Below are 24,738 nucleotides of genomic sequence, written 5' to 3' on the forward strand. Positions count from 1 at the left end.
ATTTTCATCGTTCAATTATTGGAGTTGCTGCTTGAATAAATAATTCAGCACATTTTTCGCACTTTTAATCTAATTAGAAAAAAAAAATAAAAATTTTCAAAAATTTATTTAAATAAAAAACAGTTTTAAATTATTTTTTATTTTTTTCAAATAAATTTTACAAAATGTGCTTAATCGCTTAATTAAGCATCACAATGGACTACAGCAATAATAAAACGACGAAAATTCGACTTTTCTACGAGAAATGTGGATGTTTTCTTTGAAAAAGGTCTTAAAATATGTTGATTTGTATTGAAAACCTTTGTGAAATCATTTGGCAAGGAACCCACGAGAACCCACCGACATTTTTTACATGCATTTAGATCATAATCACAGCTGTCACTTCTCGAAAAATGAGGTGCGCCAAACTGCTCGCAAGCAAGTTATTGCGATTTGAAAAATGTATAATTTTAACCAATTTTTTGCAATTTTGACAGAAAAAATCGGCGAAACGAATAAGTTTTCCACTAGAATATCTCATTTAAGTCTATTCCAATCGAATACTGTGGAAATTTGAGGTATTGTATAGCTAAACACAAAAATAGGCGAAAAAAACCATTTTTTTGCAAGGTTTCCTTAAATTATTATTTTTGCAAGTTAAGTACACAACATAGAGCTTAACAATGTTCTACAAAGTTGATGTTAAAGGTATAATGAACAACTTTGTACAAGAAACCATGCCTGTATCTTGCTTCTGTAAAAAGTTAGATTTTGGCGCCACCTTGCGGAGAAAAATAGAACTAATTCAAATCCATCAATAGATAGCGCAAATATAGCCGAGTAACTTTGTCGAAGACACCAATGAGCTACAACGAAGCCTCTGGCCTGCAGTCAATTTTGACCGCAAAAGTGTGGTTCCTGGCCCACTGTGTGTCGCCTGAATTGAATCTTACCATCTTGACCAGACGGCCTAATATTTTCTTCCAAGCTCATCCTGTAATTTTTTTATTTTTGTCAGATATTCCTTTCCAAGTTAAGTCAAATTATCTCGAATTGAACATTTATTGGATAAATCCTGTAAAACCTTCGTCGAACCAAGTGAATGCATTGGAGTTTTCATCCTTCATTACGAATTTATTATTGCGTCATCGGAAAAATGTTTAATTTGGTGTAGGGCAGTCCAAGGGGGATAAATAGAAGGTGATACGATCATTAAAATTTCAGAATCAGCCATGTTGATTGCTTCCTAGCGTTTGTTTACCGTTAATCCAAAGGACAGTTGAGACCTAAGCTTGCCTTTTCATTTAAGCACACTGATAGTTTGTAAACAAAGATACGAGCATCACCCCACTTCACCACGCTCTTTACGCCTACTTACTGTAAAAGTCAGAGAACCTAGTATTTAATGACTTTGAGGGCAGTCCTTAGAATTTAGTTCAAATGGCCTCCTCAACTGTTAAACAAAAAATAGTTTGGGAAAAAAAATAGTTTTTTGGTGCAGCAATGTCATATTATTTGAGTTTCTTTTTCCACTCAAGATAGTAAAAATCAAAACTCTAGAATGATAAATTTTAAACAATGTTGGAAAACTGAAAAAAAATCAGTCCATTTTTGAAATTCCTTCTGTGCAAAGATTCCTTCAGTGAAACCAATGTTTTAGTATTTTACTTAATCCATTTGACGAAAATCAACAGCTTTTATAGAGGCACGAAAGCCATAACCGTGGTAAAATATCTAGATTAAATTTCAAAGAAACAGCTTTTATTTGATATAGCAAAAAAAAACCAACAATTAATACAATCAGCGTTGGTGGAGATTGAACACTAATGTTTTATAAATTTAGTTATGGAAATTGTTATTTTACAAAAGCACTATTTTGTTAGGGGAGAGTAGGGTAAACGGCATGATTTTCTAGGTTTCTATGTATCATGAGGCAATTTTTTATTTTATTAATTAATTGTTTTCTCCGAGCTCTGACTGTTCTGAAAAAAAAGTAATACTTTTTGATTTTTGTTCAATTGTGGGGAATCGTGGGCCAAGAAATCAAAATTGACCAGCCAACATGCAAAGTTTAAGAGTGGACCAAAAACTGTAATTACTTAATTCATTTTGTTATTTTAACGCAATTTCAGACGATGAAATATAAAAGAGAGTTGGGTATGATCGAAAAGTTTCAAAAACCTGGCTCGCGAACTTTGGGGAGATTCCTTAAATAAGATTTATGTTCGTCTATATCATTGGTTTTCAAAATAGTCTCTATCGCCCCTTGGGGGCGTTGAGAGCTTCCAGGGGGCGGTGAGCTCAATTTTGAAATTTGGCGGCAATGGAAGGGCTCATGGGTGCGGTGAGGTCGTAATTCACATTTTTACAAACCATGAAACGACGTAGATTAAAAATAACAACGAGTAAGTTCGATGCAAAACAATGAAATTACGTTACAGAACTAAGCATCAGGTTCAAGATTAAATTTTTTATAATTTCTCAGAGCTACAAGCGAATTTTTGTTCCAATATCTCAATATATTTTTTTCTTCTAAAAATGTATCTAAAGATATTATTAAATTGAGACAGATTTTGAACGCGCTCTCCTTGTAGATCTTGTAAGGTAAGATTATTTTGGGTAATAATTAAAAAGATTACTTTTATATGGTACGATTTTGAATTGATTATAGAATGCTTAATAATCTAAAAAATGTATGGTCTCAATAAATCTTCTGAACAGAATAAACCTTAAAAAATTTATGTAAAAAGGCGCCATCTGTTATTGAGTGATAGATTTTTTGTTAAAAAATATGAAAGATTTTTTAAATGATAAACTTTTAATCTATTTGGTTTTCACTAGCATAGCCGGAATGTTGCATAACTTTGAACAGGACTCAAATTCAGATATCAATAAATAATATCATTTTTTACGCTATTTATCCGGCTTGAAAGTAATCAGTATGTATTCTATACAGCCAATTTGTGGGGAATATAGAATTTTGCTTAACAAAATTTAAAATATATAATTTTATATTCAAGCCAACTAATCAATCAGACGGAATACTATGTAAATAAATAATAAATAAAATAAAATAATCAATCAGTTTAAATTATTGTCCAGGAAACTTTACAAAGAATTAAGTGTTCACTGGAGATTTAAAGCAATATGAGGACCTTGAAGCCAAAAGGGTATATCTAAGTGCATTAAAGCGAATTACGAGAAAACACGCTTATGTTACGTTAGGTCATTTTCCATATGTTTTTCGAAAATTTTCATTTTTCATTCGAACGAAAAAGAAATATGTAATAAAATCTAAAAACTTAAATACCCCGACATATAGTTTAAAATATAATGAATCGTTTGACATTATTAAATCAAAATCGACCATTTTTAAACTTATAATGCCCACTACCCCTTTGGCGCTGAGGGCCTCCTATAAATTTTAAATGAATTTTTTTTTTTTTTTTTTTTGTGAGCAGGGAAAAGCCCGCGGGAGTGGAACTTCAGTCGAGGTCCTTCTCCAGTGGGCGCAAAACCTCCTCATCATTCTTTATTTTTGTTTTTTGATTTTTTCGATTTGTTTACAATTATGTTCATTCATTTCATATATCACACACACTTAATTTTGAATCACTCAATGTCGTTGAACGTTCAGGATGGTGGTGGTGGCGGCTGTGTTGGGAGGCGGCGGTTGGTGGTGGCAGCTGGTGGTGGCGGTTGGAGGCGGCGGTACATGGCAGAAATGAGATAATTGAAATGAAATTGTTGGTATTAGTCGGATGTGATTGACCGTTTTAGATTGGCGAACTAGTCGAATGGTGGGGAGGCTATAATCGACTTAGCTTCCAGCGAGATAAATCTCTGTTAAGGAAGCGCTATTGATTATGACTCAGTTACGAGCCATCGGGTGTTCTAACATATCAGTATGTGTTAGTCAAAGTAAGATTCGACTTTATTCCGGATGTGTCGTTTAAGCATGGTTTTGAATTTTTTTGGGTTTCTTTCTTCCCGGAGTGTTGAAGGGAGAAGATTGTACAAATATTTGCTGTAATAAGGAAATGCTTTCCGTGACATTTCGCTGTTTGGTCGGCTTATTGATAGGGTGGCTGAATTTCGCAGCATGTAGGGGAAAGGTTTCCTAAATGGGCCTATCGGGTTAAATGACCCTACGGCCGTTTGACGAAATGGCTGACAAGAAAACAAATCTAATCAATGCATTTTGAGGGTGATATGCTTGGAACATAAGGCAAGAAAGAATTTTTTGAATAAACCAACTAGAAAAAATTAAAAAATTCATACAAGGTTTTGATACCTTTTGATGTAATATTTTGACTTTTAAAAATTATACGTAGAGAAGCTCAAAACAAAAAGTTGGGTGGTTTTTGTTTCTTATTCAAATGAACCTTAGAAGTAAAACAAATTTAAGATTTTATGATGGTTTCATAATGATGGGAAAGTGGAATAAGAGAGTGTTTGTGTATGCCCCCATCATGTTTGTAAAATGCCGCTACCCTGAAATAACAGGTTAAATAGAATAAATATATGATTTTTATCATTAAAACTTCAAATCTAAGCTCTTATTAATATCTTAAGAGCAAATCGAAGATCTCAAAACCGATTTGATAAAATTTATCTTAGGAATGAAATTCCTCCATATGATGGCAACCCTAAATTTTGTTTGTTCCATAAAATTATAAAAGATATAGATTTTAATAAAACTTTAGCTTTGTCGTATGAAAGTTATCAGTTTCTAGTATTTCCAATGATGTTATACGGAAGTATTGTCAAAAAAAACCGTAATTTTGCCTAAAACATAAATAGGCGCATTTAGCCTGCACGGTTTGAGGTTCGGCAATTTTGACAACAGTTATAATAAAATCAATTTCTCAAAAACCGAAAGAGATTTCAACAAAAAAGTTACTCCAATGTATAGAAAACAGATGTCTTCTCATGTGTATATAGTTTTTGTACACATATTCGATGTTATATTTGATTAAATCAGTATTCTGCTTAATAGGCGCATATAGCCCGCTCCTCCCCTATGCGTGGTTGGGTTGCTCGTGTACTACGTTGTGATGTGTCAGTTGATCATTCAGATGAGAATGGATTATTGTCATCGCTTGGAACTCTCTTAGAGCCTGGATAGGTAATGTTGAATTAACAGCTTCGGAATACAAATTTTTTGTAGGGTACATTCTGTGGCGATTGTAGACGGCTTTGAGGCAACGGTTTTGAGCAGCTTGCAATTTTTTTAAGTGGGTATTTGCTGCAGCTCCCCAGATGAAGATAAGGTACTGTAGCTTTGGTTGTACGAGCGCCTGGTACATCAACGATAACTGTTTTGTAGGAACAATGTTTTTCATCTTCCAAAGTAAGCCGCATGTTGCGCTAACTTGTTTTTGAAGTTTCTTTATGTGGTAGTCCCACTTAAGCTTGCAATCAATATCCAGACCGAGGTATGTGTAGTGGTAAACCTTTTCGATTGGTATTGAATCTACTATCAGATCCCCATGTACTTGCTCTGATCTCCTGGGTGTGGATAAAATCATGTATTTGGATTTTGTAAGATTCAATGATAGTAGATTTTCATCGAAGTATCTTCTTAGAACTTCCATGTCAGCGCACATGCTTTCGACTATTGCGGTAGAATCGTTTCCAGTGTAGAATAGAGATGTGTCATCAGCAAAAAGACGTGGCTTTCCGTTCAAATTCAGATTTGGCAGATCATTCACATATATCAGGAATAGAAGCGGCCCAAGATTGCTTCCTTGTGGTACCCCCACTTTTAACGGACGATTATTGCTACGTACTCCATTTATGGAAACAAATTGACATCTGCCAGTAAGGTAGCTTCAAATTAACTCCAGAGCATTGCCTCGTATGCCGTAATATGCAAGTTTTTCGAGTAAGATTTTATGGTCTATAGTGTCGAATGCCTTTTTCAGATCTAAGAAGAGAAGTCCAGCCATTTTATTTTTATCGAGAGCTTTGTAGACATCATCAAATAGCTCATAAGTTGCTGTTGTTGTACTAGAGCCGGCACGGAATCCGTATTGGCAGTTATAGAGGATGTTATGTTCTTGGAAAAATTTTGTAATTCTAGTAGCCATCATTTGTTCTAGGATTTTGCTAAGAGAAGAAAGTACTGATATCGGCCGATAGTTGTTTACGTCGACTCTTGATCCAGCTTTATGGATTGGAACAACCTTTGCTATCTTCAAGCAATCAGGATATTTTCCGGTGACAAGGCTTTCGTTGAATACATCACGTAACAGTTTCGAGAAGAACCGATGATGCTGTCTGATGAAGTGCGCAGGTATTCCATCAGGACCTATACTTTTATTGTTATCGAGGTCTTTGATTTTCAAAATCACCTCTTGCTCGGTTGCTGGTTCCAGGAAAATAGAGTTTCGTAGGTTAATTAGAGTTCCAAATCGGTTGGCATTTCTCTGGCTGTTTATAGTAGATGCAAGCTGGGGCCCTATGTTGCTAAAGAAGCAGTTGAACGTGTCTGCAACTATCTCCGCATTGCTTGTAAGGTTTCCATTGATAATTAGTTTTGGTGTTTCATGCTCATCAAATTGGTAACCAGATATGGAATTCAAATATTTCCACGTACTCCTGCAGTAAGCGTTTCTGAACAAATTGCTGTAATATGCTTGTTTCGCGTCTTGTTTGCACTGTTGCAGTTTCATCGACGCGTGCTTCAATAGGTTTCGAGTGTTTATGTCTGATGGATTTCTTTTTGATCTTGTTAGGAGAGAATCTTTGATTTTTATCCATTTCCAAACGTCAACGTTCATCCAAGGACATAATCCTTTAACTTTGGCCTTTACTTCGACAGTTTTGGAATACTCGGCCTTAAGCTTTTGGTATGTTTGTAATACTTTTTTAAGAAGTTCTTCGGCTGTGTAGGGTCCTCCTCGTCCGTTTAATATCACTACCGTCACAATATATCCCGGCCGTTCCGTTCGCGCACTGTTCAGACCGATAGACGCCTTCGTTCTCCTCTTTTACACACGCTCATCCAAATCTACGCATCCAATATACAGTGTTGCCATATTTCTTGTCTCCTACTAAACTCGTGGCGCAAGGTCTGTAAATAATCAGGTGTTAACAAATTGTATATATTAAATGCACAACCCTACATCCCTACCTTTCATTTAAAAGAAATTAAAAATCAAATTAGAGTTGTCAATATGTTACAAAATCCTTCAATCGGCTTGATTCAACCTTTGTCCTTCTTGAACGTTCATTGGAAAGAGTTTCATTGGAATCTGGTGTTGTTATCCGATTTGAAACATCTTGGTTTTCTTCTAAACTTTCATCGGAGGGATCCTTAGCTTCAGACTGAGATGCTATGCGTTTAAGATGGGCTACACTTCTTCTGAACTCCTTTCCGGAAGTAGTTGATTTAATCATAACGTCAGTTCCTTGTCTTTTTGTAACCTTGAACTCTTCAGGAGAAAAATCGGAAGCAAGTTTGTTATCCTTCTTAGTTCGCTTCGCAAGCACTAGGTCACCAATATCAATGCTACTGAATCTAGCTTTTCTGCTACGATCAGCATACAGCCTACCTTTTTCTTTTTTGGATTCGGTCATGATCTCTGACTTCTTCATCTTCGCAAACCTTCACAGGGATACAGGGTAACTTGGTACGTAACCGTCGTCCGAACATCAGTTCTGATGGAGACTTTCCTGTAGTTGGGTGTATCGCAGAATGATAAGTTAGCAAATATTGACGAAGCTCCTTCCGCCAATTTTTCCCAAGCTCTTGCGCAATACGTAGCCGTTTGAGAATAGATCGGTTCTGACGCTCTACCTCCCCATTCATTTGAGGCCAGTACGGAATAGTACTCTCAAGCCGAATCCCTTGTTCTTCACAAAATAGACGGAATTCCTCAGAAATAAATTGGGGTCCATTATCTGCTCTCAAGACCACTGGCAGTCCATATCGAGAAAATATAATAAGCAACTGTTCAATTGTGGAGGTTGTTGTGATTTCTTGCATTTCTACTACTTCCAAATATCTACTGTAGAAGTCAACACATACAAAAAGATTCTCACCGTCTGGGAGTGGCCCCAAGAAATCAACAGCGATTTGTTCCCATGGTCGCGATGGGAGCTCCTTCCAGACCATTGGTTCTGGTGGACCAGGTGCGGAAACTAAAGTGCAACCGCGACAGGATTTCACGAATTGCTCAATGTTTTGATCCATTTTTAGCCACCACACGTTTGCGCGTAAATGTCCTTTCATCATGCGCATGCCCGGATGACCTTCGTGAGCCAGATGTAAGACACGTTGATGAAGTCTTTTTGGGATTACAATCCGATCTCCTCTCAGCAACACATTATTCACGCAACAAAGTTCGGAAAATATTGTCTTATAGCTTAAGGGTAACTCATCTACGGTTTCAGAATTCAATGCGGCTATAACTTGTTGTATATCTTCATCTTCTTTACTAACCGTCTCAATCTCTTGCCATGTCAAGGCGATTGTCTGGGCAGCAGCAGAAGCAATCTCTCGAACCACTAACTCCTCTGCTTCATCAAAAGGTTTTGGAGATGACGTAGACAGTCGCGACATTACGTCAGCGATGTTAGACTCACCCGGAATATGGATGATGTTATACGTAAAACTTTGGAGGCGCAACACCCATCTCTCGATTCGGGCACAGGGACGAGATGCTGGTGCGAACAAGAAAGTAAGAGCTTTGCAATCAGTGAGTAAGTTAAACTCCCTACCAATTAGGTAGAACTGAAATTTTTCTACACTCCATACCAAGGATAAAGCTTCTTTCTCGGTTTGGCAATATCTTCTTTCTGTGTCGGTGAGAGATTTGGAAGCGTAACATACGACCCTTGAACCTCTTTGCTCATTAGTTTGAATCAAAACAGCGCCCAAAGCAACCGGACTGGCATCCGCAAACAAAGAAGTTTCATCCTCTGTTCTAAAAAATCCTAAACAACTAGCCTTAGATAACGTCGTCTTTATCCAATTGAACGCCATCTCTTCTGCATCACCCCACCGAAACTGATTTCCTTTCTGTATGAGTTTTCTGAGTGGTTCATCCATTTCTGATAGCTTCGGAATGAATTTACCCATATAGTTAGCTAATCCTAAAAAGCTTCGGACCTCACTTTCATTTGCTGGACGGCGAAAATCCATAACAGCGTCTCGCTTAGCATCTGATGGCATTATGCCTTGAGAACTGATTCTATGCCCAAGAAAATCGAACTCCGTAACTCTTATTTTACATTTTTCCCAATTCAGAACAACTCCCCTTTCTTTAAGTTTTTGAAGGACCTGAAACCATGGTAAGTGATAAAGATGGAGTTAAAAAAATGAGTTTATTACAAAGTCAATTTGAGTTATTTATTTCAGAAATTTCGCAAGATATTTATTTATGTCATCATACCTTATTCAAACGAACATCATGTTCTTCAACGGTGCTTCCTTCGACTCCTACATCGTCAAGGTACCAGTAAGCGTAAGCTTGCCAGATTGCCCGGTTTTATCCGGGTTTGCCCGGATATTTGATGCAAAATTTCGAGAAAGTCCGGTCCGGCCCGGTTGCCCGGATATCGTGAAAAAAGTCCGGATATTGCCCGGATTTTTTCTCAATTTTCACAAAGAAACCAATAAAATTCAAAGTTTTTGAGTAAGTTTCAGCAAAATCAATTAAGGGTATGGAAATTTTCAACGGTTGTTTCAAATAATTTCGCTGATTTACTTTTATAAACCTTTAAATATTTAAGTGTTCTAAAAAGTTTTTAGAAGTCTGCAATTACATTAATAAAATATTAATTTAATTTTTTTTTTGCATTTTTTCTTTGCTTTTATGTATAATAACACCTAAATTTTGCCCGGTTTTTGCCCGGTTTTTGGATTTGAAAAACTGAAATCCATGCCCGGATTTTGCCAGGTTTTTTTGAAAAAATGCCCGGAATTGCTAGGCCCGGATGGGAGTGGAAAAAATTCTGGCAACCTTAAGTAAGCGCCTTCACAGTCTGCTAGAATTTGATCCATGGTTCTTTGAAATATTTCAGGAGCAGAGACAAGACCGAAGGGAAGACGCTTGAATCGATAAAGCCCACGATGAGTAATGAACGTCATCACATTTCTACTTTCTTCATCAAGCTCCAGTAGGAAAAACGCGTCCATAACATCCAGTACACTCCAGATCTTCCCTCTTCCAATCCTGGCAAGAACATCTTCGATAACTGGCATGGGGTGCCGATCGCGAATGACTGCCTGGTTGACACGTCGTAAATCCACGCACAATCTTATTGATCCGTTAGCCTTGTTTGCGACCACAAGCGGCGAAACCCACGTTGCCGGACCTTCCTTAATTTCGATTATGTCTCGCTTTAGAAGTTCGTCTAACTTCTCGGTCACTGCTGCCTCAAGGTGAATCGGTACTCGTCTCAATGGCTGGAAGATTGGAACTGCCTTTGGATCCATCTGAACACGAACTTGAACACCGGAAATCTTAGAAAACGGAGAACGCTTTACATCTGTTCCATCCATCACCTGATTCACTTCCAATCCTATTCTCAATATTCCCAAATTTTTAGAGGTCTCATCTCCCAACAGGTTTCTTTGCCCACCTTCAACAACGAAGAATTTACAGTTTGATGCGCGTTTCCCAATCTCAACGATGGCTTCGAATGTTCCCAAAATAGGAAGTGGTTCATTGTTAGCGTAGGCCTTGAGGATTTTATCACTTCCTTTTTCGCACTTGTCTACGTTAACATGTTGAGCTTTCAGCTTTGTCCATGTCTCAGAAGTTATTATATTTACGTCTGAACCCGAATCGATAAACACTTCAGTTTCAACACCTCCAATTGCACAGTTGAACACGTTAGTTTTGCATCCCGTGTAGAACGTATAACACAGCTTCTTTTCAGATTCAAATGACGTCGTACAAGATTTAATGTCTTGGCTTGGCATGTTTTCATCTACCTCAATTGCATCAACTTTTTTAGAAAAATCAGGTTTTCGCGAACTAAAAACGCGTTTTCGGCAGACTTTCTCAAAATGTCCAAGCCTCTGACATCTCCGACAAGGTTGATCTCTTGCTGGACATACTTGTGATTTAGAAATGTGTCCTTGACGTCCACAACCGTAGCAGATAATTTCGGGTCCATTACCAAAAATTTTACGAGGCCCAACAGCAATTCGTTTCAGAATTCTTCCTTGCTGGCGTTCTGCTTTTGGTTTCCATGTTCCGACTTCACAAACCGATATATGTCCACCATCATTCATATTCGTTCCAGCTTTGAACTCCTTTTCCTGATGTCGTACACTCTCCAGCGAAGTTCCCATGGCCTCAATATCTGACAAGGACTGATCTTTCTCCAGAATCTTCCTTCGAAGCTCTGGTAAGTTGCATCCTTCCACAATAATGTCGATGAGCATGATCTCCTCCAAAACAATGCGGACCTCTTTCGAATACTTTTCAAATCCGCAGTCCATCAGTTGCTGGCGCAGACGCAAAACGTAATGAGCGAAACTCTCATTCGTACCTAGTTGATTGCAACATTCAAAAAAAAGTTAGATCTTGAATTGAAATAATGAAAAGACAAATCGAATCAACTAAATCATACCTTGCTTCATAGTGCGTAGCTTATGTCTCTCCAGAACATCTTGACGACGCGGTTTGAAATACGCATCCAAACGACTGATTACTACATCATACCAAGGCTTCTCTACCATAACCAGAGGAAAATCTTCAGTGCCCTCCAAACTTTTGTAAACTTTTTGCAACTGAGGACCCCCAAAATGTAACATTTTGGACCGTTTGATTTTCTGGTCGGTTATTTGATATGAGTCAAAATAAAACTCCAGCGAATCTTTCCACTCCCGCCATTCCTTGGCCAGTTTACCGTTCTCGATTTGTTCACATCTGAACATAGGCAACGGTCTACTTTCATCCATCTGAAAACCGGAAATAGAAAAAAGACAATCTCAATGTTTAATTTTCCTTACAGCCCCCACCAATACTTGAAATAAACTGGTTCAAAATTTTTAGAATGTTCCACAACATAATTTTCAACAATAACAACTTCTGTCTGGATAGCTTGTTTGTCTTTAAAAAAAAATTAAGAAAACTTGAACGACGCAAATTTAAAAACTTTATTTCAGTTACATCCTGACAGACAACCCCAAAACCAGTTATTACTAACAGCATCTCTTTGCTCAGTTTACTCACAAACTCATTTAAAGCACTGACCATAATACTAAAATTTTATTTTGAAAAACGATTAACAAAAATCACAATACTCACGGCTGAAATTAGCATCAACAAAAAAATTATATAACGTTCCATCTCCACACTATTTTGTGCACTCTCAATTTCTGTTTTCAAGTGTTCGTCCCTAGATCCGACTCTGGTAAATTGCAAGCACCGAAACGATCAACACAGAATGATTAATGATTAACAAATACGACGAATATGTGAAACCTTTCACTTAATACCGATCAAATCTGTTTCAAATAGGCCACGGAATTGGACTAACCTCTAATTATGGATAAACTCGATCTCACTTTAGCGTTTTCAAAATCTCTTGTTACTTTTCTCACAAATTTCTATTCGGTACCATTTCTGCTATCGATAATACACCCATGTACAATTTTGACCGCCATTTTGTTTTCGTTTCCAAGCCACATTTCGATAGCTGATCATTTCTTTTTACCAAAAAAAAACCCGGCTAAATTCTTTTTAATGTCCAGGAAACAAACTCACCTTGATGTCCTGTGGTTCTTTCTCCCGCTCGTCGCCAGTTGTAGGGTCCTCCTCGTCCGTTTAATATCACTACCGTCACAATATATCCCGGCCGTTCCGTTCGCGCACTGTTCAGACCGATAGACGCCTTCGTTCTCCTCTTTTACACACGCTCATCCAAATCTACGCATCCAATATACAGTGTTGCCATATTTCTTGTCTCCTACTAAACTCGTGGCGCAAGGTCTGTAAATAATCAGGTGTTAACAAATTGTATATATTAAATGCACAACCCTACAGGCTGAATCAGCTTGCATATTGTAAACGTTTGCAGCGAACTTCTCACTAATCAAAGTATTGTTAACGACGACTTTGAGAAGTTTGCGGGTAAACACGTTTTTGCGTAGACCAATCGAAGATATTATTATGCAATGGTCGCTTAAATCCGAGTAAACTGTATCATTTGTTATCTTAGAATAAATCTTCTCAGAACAGATAACATGATCAAGTATATTAGCGCTAGCGGGTCTTGTTACATGTGTATTGGTTACTTGGAAGTTGTAACAATTTAGAAGTTCCAAATATTCAACTGTTTCAGGATTAGATGTTTGATTTGTTGGAACGTTCATGTCACCTACGATAATGCAAGAAGAAGTCGTGCTATAAGATGATATAATCGACTCCAAATCAGCGAAAAAACAAGTTGTATTGGTTGAAGGTGGTCTATAGATAGCGTGAACGTTTATTTCCTCTCCTGCAGATCTTATACGCACGTGAATATGATGGTAGCCACCATAATGATGATTACCAAGTTCTTCACAATCCATACCATTTTTCACGTAGACGGCCAAACCTCCTCCCGAGGTGTCGTCCCGACATGAAAAGAATGCTTTGAAACCTGGTAACCTAGCTTGTTGAGTACGATCTTGTTTCAGCCACGTTTCACCAAGAACGATCACATGAATTTCTTCAGTAAGGTGCTTCAGAATAATTTTTATGTCATCTAATTTTTCTGGGTTGTTGATTCCTCGTACATTGAATTGAAGAATTTTTAAATTAGAACGACTGTTTTGATTTGTTTTTTGGCTTTTATTTAATTCATCTATAGTATTATAATAATTATTGATTGTTGTAAAATTCATATTTAGTTAATCATAAGCTTCGAGGGACAGCTCAGGAACTATTTTTGTAAGTGTATACGCTTTGGGGATGACATTGTGAATGAGGAAGTATCAAAATTAAGAATTCGCTTTTTGGATTCCACAACCTTCTGCAATTCCTGCTTCGAACCGATTTTTTCCACTCTGGCGCCATCAGCTCTTCTGATAAGAATTTTTCCATCACGTCCTGGCCAAACGTATTTCACTCCCATCTCATCCTGCATTTTCCTGGCTTCCTTTAGCAGATCTTTTCCGAACGCTGTCATTTCGTCGCGCATGGTGACGGATTGCAAAGAGTTAATGAACGAATTGCCAATTGTAGAGGTTTTCAGAACACCGTGGGTACGCTTTTTTTTTCAAAAAGATGGTTTTTAGTGTCTTCCGAATCAAATGTAACCAATATCGGTGGGGTGTTATTGGTTGTTTTGTTTCCCACAAGACGTCGAGCACTCACTATTCCGTTTTCTTCGATTTTACAGCCAACGGTTTCTGCTACTTGAAGTATCAAGGCGCGTGGATTCTCCTTTTCCATGATCGGTAAACCAAGTACAATCGCATTGAGGGAGAGCTCCTTGCGATTTATTCTGTCAAGCTCCATCTCAAGAACATCTATACGGTCTGATAAGTTACTGTTTTGTTCCTTACACGACACGATCTCCATTCGCAGCTCCTGGTTCTCGGATCTTAAAGCAACTAATTCGAGCTTAAGATCTTCGAAACCTTTGTTAAGCAAATCGAATTTCTCTGCCAAAAATTCTTGAGAAGCTTCGATGTGCTTATTGGTCTCTAATAGTTCCGCAATTTGCTGTTTAGATTGTTCGAGTGCGATACGTATTCCTGCCGATTCCTGTCTAGACTCCCGAACCGATTGAGCAATAGCACGTAACTCCTCTATCATCTGGTTTTGCGTAAAGTATTACAATCTCTATTTTGCGTAAAGTATTACAACAATATAAAGCAAATGGGTTTTCAACGATCCCGATTTTCCATTTTTTATAAGATTTACTTAAAATATGCCCAGGAGGGCGTTGAGCTCGAAAATTTTTCAAAAGGGGGCGGTGAGTGAAAAAAGTTTAAAAACCACTGCTCTAAATCGCATTGAATAAAATTGACAGAATATTTTTCATATCGTGTTTCGATAATGCTCCGAAAAAAACATTGTTTGCACCGACCTTGCCGGAAAACCTAACAGTGACCCAGATACCGCCAACAAACCTGCTCAACAAACCCGTAAAAATCCACAAGCACCCAAAGGTACGGAATATACAATATTCGGCACGGCTTGAGATTGAGATCGAGCGCCCACTGACCGCCATATATGCTCTCCCACCTCGCCGTCACCTACCTGCCCGCCTCCCGCCAATAACACCGCAATAGCCACTGCAAAACCAAACGCTGCTCCACCAAAATCCGCATTTTACCACCTGCATCATCCGTGAATTACATCAGCTATCATCGAAAGAACCTGTTAAACCTGTACCATCACTGCAAATAAAGCCTTCATTCGCTTCTGCTGTTATCATTTACCAATCCGATCGACCGGCCAGCTGAACACCAACAAAAACAATAGCCTCATCTCGCTCCCGCATACTGCATATATCGATCTGGACTACTCCGTTCACGCATGCACAATAGTTATCGTCGACAACCACAAAACAGGTAAACGTCACCTTTATCAAACGTCATCGTCCTTACTGATCAAAGCGCCATCTCCACCTCAAACTGTAAAACACAAACGTCATTCATTTAACCGATCACAGCGACACCTACATTTCAAATTGCACAACACAAAATTTTCGATCATCATTTTCAATAACGATGTATGTTTGTGAGAAATGTGCGCATGAATGCGAAGGTGATTTTTGTTTTTGCCAGGGATTTTGCTCGACCAAAGTGTGTATGAGTTGTTCTGGTATGACACCAGAGCTTCTTTCCATGTTCAAAAAAAACCCGCACTGCACTTGGATGTGTCACGGTTGCAAGAGAATATTGTCTGATGCTAGATTCTCAAATGCAATGGTTTCCATGAAGACAGTTAGCAATGACGTCATCGATTCCCTTAAACTGGCACTGAAAAACGAAATTCGCGAAAGCATTCTGCTAGAAATAAGATCCGAGATCCGAACGAATTTGTCTCCTTTAAAAAACCTCTCAACTCCTGTAAACGTTCGTGCAGATAATCGATTGAATGTACCCCCTATCAGCGCTAAGCGTCGCAGAATTGAAGGAATTCGAAGCAATACACCTGACCGACGTTCCACGACTTTTTGTGCAGTAGGAACTAATTTGACGGACATTGATATATCCGCCCAACAAAATGTTCCACAAAATTCAAACTTATTCTCATTGTACCTATCAGGAATTGGTCCTAGAGTACCAGAGGAAAGAGTATTGGAAATGATACGGAGCCATCTTGGTACGAGTGAAATAAGTCTGACGAAACTTGTTCCGAAAGGGAGGAGTCTAGACTCATTATCATTCGTTTCCTTCAAAGTTGAGGCACCATTTGATTTAAAAAATAAGGCACTCTGCACCGAAACTTGGCCAGTCGGTATAAGATTCCGTGAGTTCACTGTTGATCGTAGCACCAAACCGGGGTTTGCGTGGGAGCCGAGACCTTTAACACCAGCAATCACCGTAAATCCCATAACACCCTTCGTGACCCCAGTCCAATCGTAGACCCAGTAACGTACCAAAGCAACCAGATAAAAGAAAATCATCATTTGGCCATTTATTATCAAAATATGAACAGTATCCGCAGCAAAAAGAGACTAGAAGCCGTTTTTTTGTCATCACTTGAGCTGGACTATGACGTATTTGCATTTTGTGAAACGAATCTGGATTCATCAATAGGAGACCGAATGATCTTTCCTGACGCATTTTCAGTTTACCGCTGCGACCGCTCGCCTACTAATTCCGATAAAACTTCTGGAGGTGGAGTTCTGATTGCTGTAAATAATCGCTTTACGAGCACTTTGATCAATGAATCGAGTAGTAATGAAGAGGTTACAGTTAAATTAGTTGTCGACAAAATTGAAATTTTTGTATGTTGCGTCTACATACCTCCGGCCTCCGGTTGTGAAGGATATTCTTCCCATACTGCTAGCATAGAAACTTTGTTAAAGACTGTATCACCCGAAAGCAAAGTCATTATAATTGGAGATTTTAATCTGAAGAATACCACTTGGTATCGAGAAAGTGTCTCTGAACTATATCTTCTGCCTTCTAACGTTCGTCTACCTGAAGAAACGATTCTTGTTGACGACATGACTGCCTGCGAACTGCGGCAAGTTTGCGGAATCGCTAATCAAAACAGTCGATTTCTCGATCTCTTATTTACAAACGATGAAGAAAACTGTCAAGTTGAGGAAATTTCTCCATTGATACAGAACGAGGCGCATCATAAAGCAATGGGGATAAACGTCAGTATAGAAATACTTCAGTACGCAGATGTCCCACCAGCCCAGGAACACAAAGAAAAAATTGACATGAAGCATTATGACGAGGTTGCTGTCTCTCGAGCATTGTTAGAAGTTGATTGGAATACAATTTTTATATCGGAAGACGCTTACAACTTTGAAATCGCTAACTCAGCTGTGCGAAATATGCTGGATTTCTTAAGCAGGTTTGGAGTATTCGACAACATTTGCGAAAACGACCGCTCAGTAGACTGCGCTTTGGATTTTAACGTCTTGTCGTTCTACACTGTGGTTTATAGCATATTACTTGACCACTGTAGGAAGCTCAGAGTAAAATCGTCTCGCTCCAAATATCCAGAATGGTTTGACGCTGACACTATCCGACTGCTTAAAGACAAAAGGAAAAAACATAACAGATACCGCAGAAGCAAGACTGATCAGGACAAATCGGCATACCGAATAGCGGCTAACTTGTTTAATAGGTTGCATAGAGCTCAGCGATGTACGTATTTAAATGATCTTCAGAAAAATATCCAAACTGAACCAAAGTGTTTCTGGAAATATGTGAACTCCAAGCGAAAGTCGAACTTGATCCCGAAAAATGTTGCATACAATTCGAAAAAAGCCTTATCGTTGGATGATGCCTCTGAACTCTTTGCTGAATTCTTCCGCAGTGTGTATACTTCGGATTCTTTAAGAACAAGTCAGGAATCTTTTCTGCCAGCCGAAACTTTTCCTGATCTTACAATTTCAATAACAGATGTGCGACGTAAAATTTCAATGCTCGACGAATCCAAAGGATGCGGCCCAGACGGAATCCCGAACTCACTCCTTAAAAAATGCGTGAATGCACTCGAAGAGCCCCTACTGTTTCTTTTTGCTGCCTCGATTCATGAAGGACGTTTTCCGAAGTTCTGGAAGATTTCACATATAGTGCCCATACACAAGAGCGGTTCTAGGATCTCCGTCGAAAACTACCGTGGTGTAGCAATCCTTTCAGCTATACCCAAGCTTTTCGAAAGCATTGTCTATGACCAGATGTACCCATGGATAGAAACAAAAATTTCCGATGTTCAACATGGCTTCCTTAAAAGGCGGTCAACCGCGACGAATTTAACGGAGTTTGTCTCAAGAGTCTCACAATGGATGATGGAAGGTCTACAAGTCGATGCTCTATATACCGACATGTCCAAAGCTTTCGATGTGATCAACATAGACGCACTTCTGTCGGCGCTGTGCAAAAATGGAATAAGCGGCACTTGCCTACAATGGATTCGCTCATACTTAATCGAAAGAACGCAATACGTTAAGCTGGAGAACGTGAGATCCAGGACTTTCTCGGTAAACAGTGGTGTACCACAAGGGAGTCACTTGGGACCCCTTTTTTTCACCACTGTTATGAACGAGTTTCCTGGAGTGCTGTCTGATGTGTTCGTGCTTGTGTATGCCGATGATTTAAAGATGTTTCTGCCAATTCGTCACCCAAAAAATTGCACGACTCTGCAAAATGCTCTATACAGGTTTACGGAATGCTGCAGCAGATTTGGATTAAAAGTCAACGACTCTAAATGCAATGTGGTTACTTTTTCTCGGAAAATGAGCAACATCATGTACGAATACCGCCTGGGAAATGATTTGATTGTTGCACGGCAAGCTTCAATAAAAGATCTGGGAGTTGAGTTGGACTCAGAGCTAAACTTTTCGAAGCACATAGAAAAAGTTATAACAAAGGCTAATTCAATGTTCGGAATGGTTAGCAGAATTAGTCAAGAGTTGAGTGATCCCTATACGATTGTGTCAATTTACGTCGGATTGGTTCGGACCGCAATGGAGTACGCGAGTATTGTTTGGCGTCCATACTATAACATTCATATCAACAGACTAGAGAGAGTTCAAAAGAAGTTCCTGAGATACGCCTTGAGAAACCTTGGATGGCAAGCAGAAATGCCGGAGTATCAAGTGTTGTGCATGCTGGTAGGATTGGACTCCCTGGAAACCCGCAGAAAATCAATTGACGCACTGTTTTTAAAAGATCTGACCAGTGGAAGATATTATTCACCGTATTTAACATCTCAAATATGTTATAACGAAGGCCGCAGTAGTTTGCGTAGCGTAAGGCCATTCCAGTTAGCTAATCGGATTCAAAATTATGCTAGGAATGAGCCTATGTACCGAATCATGACACTTTATAATGCAAACGTTGATATTATTAAATTAAATATGGCCAGAGAACAAATTAAGATTAGAAGTAAGCAGTGTTAATTTATATTAATTGTTCGTGTTGTTCATAATATTAATTATACTCTAGATTAAGATAAAGGGCTGAAGCCTAGGATCTAAATAAATAAATTAAAAAAAAATTAAAAAAGGCTTCCATTGGCGTACGAACACTTTACATATGTATAGGAAAAATGTATTTTTAGTTATGAATGTGTATAAAAACACCAAAGTAAAGGTGACTCAAGATACCCCACATACTGTGGCCCATGTTTCCGCACAAGAGATATTTGCAAATTGGTTCCATTTGAGTGACGCTTTGTTATTCATGAAAAATTCATTTTCCATGTAAAAAAGCAAAAAAAAAAACTGAAATAATTAGCATAAAAGCATATTTTTGTTATGAACTACAGGTTTCTCAACGATGCAATTAGCGGGTGCTTGTTTAATTATGTAAATAAATTTTATTAAGCTAGTTAAATAAATGATGCATATGTTGCGTACATAAGTCAACAACAAATAGAAATATTAGCTTACGCCAAGTAAAGACGATGACAGTTGGATTGGGATTTTTATCTGAACACACAGCTGAGATATTTAAAGTGGTTCATGTTTCCCCTGGCTGACATTACCCCACTCTCCCCTACTTCAATGGGGTTTCTGCCTTGTCATCTTTAAGAATAAAAGCAATGGAACAATTCCAAGTAAACTATACTTGTTAGATCACAATTGTTATAAAACTCTAAAAATTGAACAACGTTGCATTCCTAAAGCGGCAAGTTATTTTTTTAATTCTTACAATATTAAAAGATACTACCATAAGGTAATTTTACACATACATTTTTCACCTAATCATTAATACAAACAATCATAGATTTTCCACTCCTTGTTAATAGTCTTTTAAAAACCTTATCTTTAGATTCAAACGAGCAAACTTACTGATTTCGATCATAATAGAAAAATATTTCAATTAATTCTACCGAATGAGTCTTCCCTCATTACGTCAGGTAATCTTGGCAAACGTAGCACCGCGATTTTTGGCAAGATTCCCATTTACAGACGAAGTTGTTCAGTTCATCGTCACGTTTGACGGACAAACAATCACGCCACTCGTTGTTATCGTTACCACCCCGGGGAGGGTTATCATCCGGATCGCATCCGATGCGGTTCATATCAACGACACGGCCATTCGTGAACCAAACCGGAAGTCCCTCTTTGCCGAGATCGGTTCCACTGATGTGCACATATTCGTCTACCTCTTCCAGGGCCTTGTACAGCAAGCGTCTGTCTTTGGGATTCTCGACGGTAGCAAATTGGTATTTGAGATCCAGACAATTTCGCCAAGCACCGAAGAATTCTTGCTGTAATTCATTTTTGTTAGATTCGTCATGTGGTCTTTCTGAGTTTGGTGTCAGGACAAAAAAACTCACCTTTTCACCCGATTCGCATTTCACTATGTACTTCTTTTCTTGTTTGAAGAAATCGTCAGAATCGGCTGGAACTCCCGGGATGCTTGACCCTGTTCAATATTAGAAATCAATTTTTTTTTCAATCAAATCAACACCTGATACTACTCACTCAATTGATCCTCATCGGCAGCAACTACCGGTTGCTTTTCTGGAACTGACTTAGCCGGGGCAGTATCGATGGGATCGGCTACAGAAATTTGGCTCAGAACCGCCAGGATCCCCAAGGCGCAAACAATCCAACGAGTCTGCATCGCGGCCGATTCGAAACTCCGTACACTCCGGTCGAAACTGATCAAAAACCGTCCCAATTCACAATGCAACTCCTTTTTATACGCCGAGGTCAATGTGCCCCGAAATCGCATTAAACGCATGCATTGGTCCGTTCTTGGGACCTCTTCTGGATGTGGGCTAACAAATTTTGGCGAAACCGGTTTTGCAATTCGGAACGGAACGATGCATTTCGGGTTACTGGGGTGCTCATTTCCCGATGCAGTTATTATTATTATCATCGATTGCAGTTCAGCTGATGAGGATCAGCTTCATTTTTCGATCGGTCTGAAGTGGATTAATTTTTCGATTTTGTAATTCTGAATTTTTCAAAGTTTAAGGAGTGTTATGAGAAAATGAGGAGCTGAACATAAATCTTAAAGCATCATATGGAATTGAGCCGTTTTCGAAAATATCGATTAAGGAGATCTCCTGCGTTGAGGAGTTTTATGGTTGTATTTCATATGTGTTCGCATCCACCTAGCAGATCCTGCGATATAAATTTAAATGCTGTATTTTCAACTGTAAAATTAAAAGCATTGTCCGGAATAACTATCTACTATATCTTGAAAGTAAAGGCTTATCAACAAAAATGTTATGGATATAACAATTTTATCAGAATTATTTTAATATTGTCACTTGAAAAATTCTTTGAAATATAATTATAAAATATTAGATATGATAACGCACCGTAGTTTGTATTGTTATTTTTTTCTGTTACCATTCTTCAGGTGCAAGTAACTGAATTTAAGATCTCTAAATTCAATGAAATCAATCTGAATTTTTAATCTCATTTACGTTCAAGAAATCAAAATCTGCCATCTTCATCCCACATGTTCGTTTCTGAAGAGTGTCCAACATCAAATTGCATCACCTTTTCTAACTGTCTGAACAATAAATTTTAAACCTTTTGGGATCTTTTTGTATATTTACATTATTCCAGTTCAAAACCATATTCGTGCAGTCGTACATAAGGCCCAACTCTGCGTGAACAAAATTGCGCAACATCTGAAAGCAGTTACCTAATTCTTTACAGAAACCTACTTTTCCGTCATATCTTCCTTAAAATTAACCACTTTGGGACGCTCACTGAGTGCCTGCTTCAAAAAAGCTTAGTTCTTATTTTGATTGGGTCTTAGTTCGGGTGCGTTGAGAGAATTAATTTTTTTGGATACAAAAGTGAATTCTTTGGTTTCATATCGATTCGGGGCATCCTTTGAAAAGTATTACGAATAAAATAATGATGCAGAAGTACACCCTACAGTAGACTGAGTCGATTTGGGTGATTTCTGAATTTCTCATACCCTAGGATCTTTAAAGCTTCCTTCTGGTTCAAAACTTATCCTTGATTGATTGCAGAATTTTTAAGTAACGTTTACATGAGTAAATTTGATCTTTTAGGTTTGTATGGTCGATAAACAATAAACTCCATTGACATCACTGCTGAGGCCTAACGAAGTATTGCATGAAAAGTAGTCATGCAGTACCTCGCTAGGCACCCAGCGGTGATGTCAATTGAATTTATTATTTTTCAATGCCAAGTGGCGTAACCCTGTTAAAAAGCTAATAACTTTGTTTGCCTTATAAGAAACGAAGTGACAGTCTTCGACGGTTGTTCAGCAAATAATTTGATTTAGAGTATTTATAAATTGGCACAAAGACCATGAGCAGGCTCTGTTTCACAGAAGAAATAAACATGATGTTGATTTTTCTGAACAAAATATTCAATTTTCCCATACAATCATAAAAGTTCAAATTTTCTCATGTAAACTTTATTTAAACATTCTTGAAAAAAATCATGGATGAGTTTCGAACCAAAACAAAGCTTTCAAGACCCCACAGTTTAAGAAATTCCAAAATGACTCCAAATCGACTCAGTTCAACCCTATAGCTTAGTTCGCAGTTTTAATAAGAGTGTGGTATTCCAGGATTTCTCGACCGAAAATTCTCAGGCATGAAAAAATATCAGAAAATCCCGAATCCTGGGAAATCCTGAAAAATCTAAGAAATTTTCAAAACCCAACAAATTAAAAAAAAATTAACAGATTCAGCAAGGAAAATTATTATTCTACCTTGGTATATGGCTTTGAACCATATATTTTATGGTATAAAGCCATATATCAAGGTAGAACAATAATTTTCCTGGGTGAATCTGATAATAATTTTTTTGGAAACTTTTTGGGTTTTAAGAATTCCCTTGATTTTTCAACATTTAATAGACGTCAAATTCATCAATTACCATATTATGGTAATCGATTCTTGACTTATCAAAATTCAGAAAGAATTATGTAAACAAATCTTGTTTCGGTAGAAAAAAAAACTTTGTAAAAAAAAACTTTTATGTCAAGAAAAACGTTAGTTTTGCCGGTTTTATATTTGCTTGTAGAGCAGGAACAATTTAGAAAAGAAATTCCAAAGTCTATGGGTGAACCTAATGAATTCTGAAGACGCAAAGTGCAACGTTGAAAACTTGAATTTTAACTTTGAACATGAGTTGTTTTAAGTTTATCGACAATTACTTAAATCATTTCGTTTTTTAAGAAGACACTTGATAAAATTGTGAAAACAAATTGAACAACATTTCGAGGTTTTCTCGATTAAACTTAAATTTCAAATCTAGACCCGCAGCATTTTAAAAAATTATACAAAATATATTAATAACACCATTATGCAGCGTTTTTTAACTCAGTACTAAAGGTCACCTTCAATGCGAAATCGCGCGCTGAATCCGAAAATGAAATGTGAAAAAATCTCAGTAGAACAGTTTTTGAGTTATGCTCCAAATATAAAATTTTGAAAAAACACACAAAAATTACGTATACTTAGATTAAGGTTGCCAGAATTTTTTTCATTACCATCCGGGCCTAGCAATTCCGGGCATTCTTTCAAAAAAACCTGGCAAAATAGGGCATGGATTTCAATTTTTCAAATCCAAAAACCGGGCAAAAACCGGGCAAAATTTAGGTGTTATTATATATAAAAGCAAAGAAAAAATACAAAAAAAAATTAATATTTTATTAATGTAATTGCAGACTTCCAACAACTTTTTGGAACACTTAAATATTTAAAGGTTTATAAAAGTAAATCAGCGAAATTATTTGAAACAACCGTTAAAAATTTCCATACTGATAATCGATTTTGCTGAAACGTACTAAAAACTTTGATTTTTTTTATTTCTTTGTGAAAATTGTGAAAAGATCCGGGCAATATCCGGACTTTTTTCACGATATCCGGGCAACCGGGCCGGACCGGACTTGCATCGAAATTTTGCATCAAATATCCGGGCAAACCCGGAAAAAACCGGGTGTGACCTTCTGGTAAACTAATAATCAATGAAATTAATTTGCGGCTTTATCGGTGAGGGTTAAAGAGTTGAAATGAAAGACGGATAGAATATCAGAAGAAAATTTTAAGGTGGTGAAAAGAGCGAAGAGCATTTGAAATAGAAGCTTGACCACATACTAAATTCTTTGTCCCACACCAATTAACTGTATTGAAGAAGTAGTAGGGCTAGGTG

General features: G+C 37.8%; 1 protein-coding gene across 1 annotated transcript; it reads right to left on the reverse strand.

The window, feature by feature from the left end:
• Positions 1-20,177: 20,177 nt before the first annotated feature.
• Positions 20,178-21,264, reverse strand: LOC129757531 (uncharacterized). Its single transcript, XM_055754801.1, has 3 exons — positions 21,064-21,264; positions 20,916-21,004; positions 20,178-20,846 (listed from the first exon to the last, which is right to left on the reverse strand). The coding sequence occupies exons 1-3, from the start codon at positions 21,203-21,205 to the stop codon at positions 20,484-20,486; spliced, it is 594 nt and encodes a 197-aa protein (XP_055610776.1). The 5' UTR covers positions 21,206-21,264; the 3' UTR covers positions 20,178-20,483.
• Between the last annotated feature and the right edge of the window lie 3,474 nt (positions 21,265-24,738).

The sequence above is a fragment of the Uranotaenia lowii genome, chromosome 3, assembly GCF_029784155.1.
Source record: "Uranotaenia lowii strain MFRU-FL chromosome 3, ASM2978415v1, whole genome shotgun sequence".
Lineage (NCBI taxonomy): Eukaryota > Metazoa > Arthropoda > Insecta > Diptera > Culicidae > Uranotaenia > Uranotaenia lowii.

Excerpts from the sequence above, each read along its gene's own strand:
- LOC129757531 (XM_055754801.1), bottom strand. The coding sequence starts at position 21,205 with ATGCAGACTCGTTGGATTGTTTGCGCCTTGGGGATCCTGGCGGTTCTG. Across the intron at positions 21,005-21,063 it reads TGCCGATGAGGATCAATTGA|GGTCAAGCATCCCGGGAGTT; the intron begins GTGAGTAGTATC and ends AATATTGAACAG. Across the intron at positions 20,847-20,915 it reads AATGCGAATCGGGTGAAAAG|CAAGAATTCTTCGGTGCTTG; the intron begins GTGAGTTTTTTT and ends AATGAATTACAG.